This window comes from Penaeus monodon, chromosome 33 (genome assembly GCF_015228065.2).
Source record: "Penaeus monodon isolate SGIC_2016 chromosome 33, NSTDA_Pmon_1, whole genome shotgun sequence".
NCBI classification, from domain to species: domain Eukaryota; kingdom Metazoa; phylum Arthropoda; class Malacostraca; order Decapoda; family Penaeidae; genus Penaeus; species Penaeus monodon.
The window spans coordinates 30,430,538-30,431,607 of NC_051418.1; the positions used below are offsets into that span (position 1 = coordinate 30,430,538).

Consider the following 1,070-nt stretch of genomic DNA (forward strand, 5'->3'; position numbering starts at 1 on the left):
GGGGGGGGGAGGGGGATAAAGAAAGATGATTGGATAAGAGGAAGATAGAAAAGAATGAATGACGAAAGGTTAGAAAGAAAGTAGAAGAAACAGATAAAGATGAGAAGTGGATAGAAGAGGAATTAGGAGGAAGTAAGGAAGATGGAGAGGAAATGAAAGATGGAAGTAAGAGAAACCGAGGAAAAAAAAAAAGATGAATTAGAATAAAGACAAAAAATGAACAGTTGTTGAAAATGGAGTGAGAGAAGCTGCGAGGAAAATAGAAGGGCGGAGGGGAGAGGGGGGGGGGAGGGAGTGTAAGCGTATATCAACCTGACAAGCTCATTTACTCCAGGTAAAAGGAGTGGAAGGTGGCCTGGAAGGAGGGAAATATACACTTTTTCCAACGACATTTCAGCTTCTTGTTGAATAAAAAAAAATATATATATTCATTTTTTATCTTTATTCCTTTTTTTTTATCTTTTTCAAATCGCTTCTCAAAATACGAAAATAACAAAGTCATAAGGTCGTTGCTGCACGAAGTAGAAGCATAAAACACTCGGTTCAAGATCGATCAATTGCCGATGACGAAATAAGGTGCCGAGATACAATTCAAGAAAAAAACATGGAAAATAAAAAAAACATGAAAAAAAAACATGGAAAATGAAAAAACATGAAGAAAAAAAAACATGGAAATGGAGAATACTTGCTTTCGGCGGTGTATTAGGACAGAATGTTGGAATGAAGAAAAGGCCGCTCTCACCTGTGGGTTCTGACGATTCTGACGGTGTTTGGCGCGGCGCCGTTGCAGCAGGAGACGTCCTTCTTGCCGGCGGCGCTGGTGTCGGTGAGGAAGGCCTCGGGGGACAGGGACGTCGGCGAGGGCGAGGAGCCGCTGGCGGGGATGTGCAGGACGCCGCCGCTGATGCTGGCGTCCTTGGGCGAAGGGACCTCGTCCGCGCACGGGCTCAGCAGCTCCGCGCGCGAGTTCTCCTTCAGGTTCCTCGGCAGGTTCGACTTGAACACGCCGAACTTCTTCTGTTTCTTCTTGTTGTTGTTGGCTCCGGGGGCGGTCGCCATCTTGGTCTCTG

At 45.7% G+C, this 1,070-nt stretch overlaps 1 protein-coding gene across 2 annotated transcripts in view; it reads right to left on the reverse strand.

Annotated features, from left to right (window-relative positions):
• The window catches only part of LOC119594363 (neprilysin-1-like), a gene marked incomplete in the record, with an annotated part of 114,752 nt that overhangs the window by 113,087 nt on the left and 595 nt on the right, over positions 1 to 1,070 (reverse strand). For both annotated transcript variants that reach the window (XM_037943424.1, XM_037943423.1), the window contains 1 exon segment: positions 743 to 1,070. In XM_037943424.1, the coding sequence (XP_037799352.1) occupies positions 743 to 1,070 (328 nt within the window).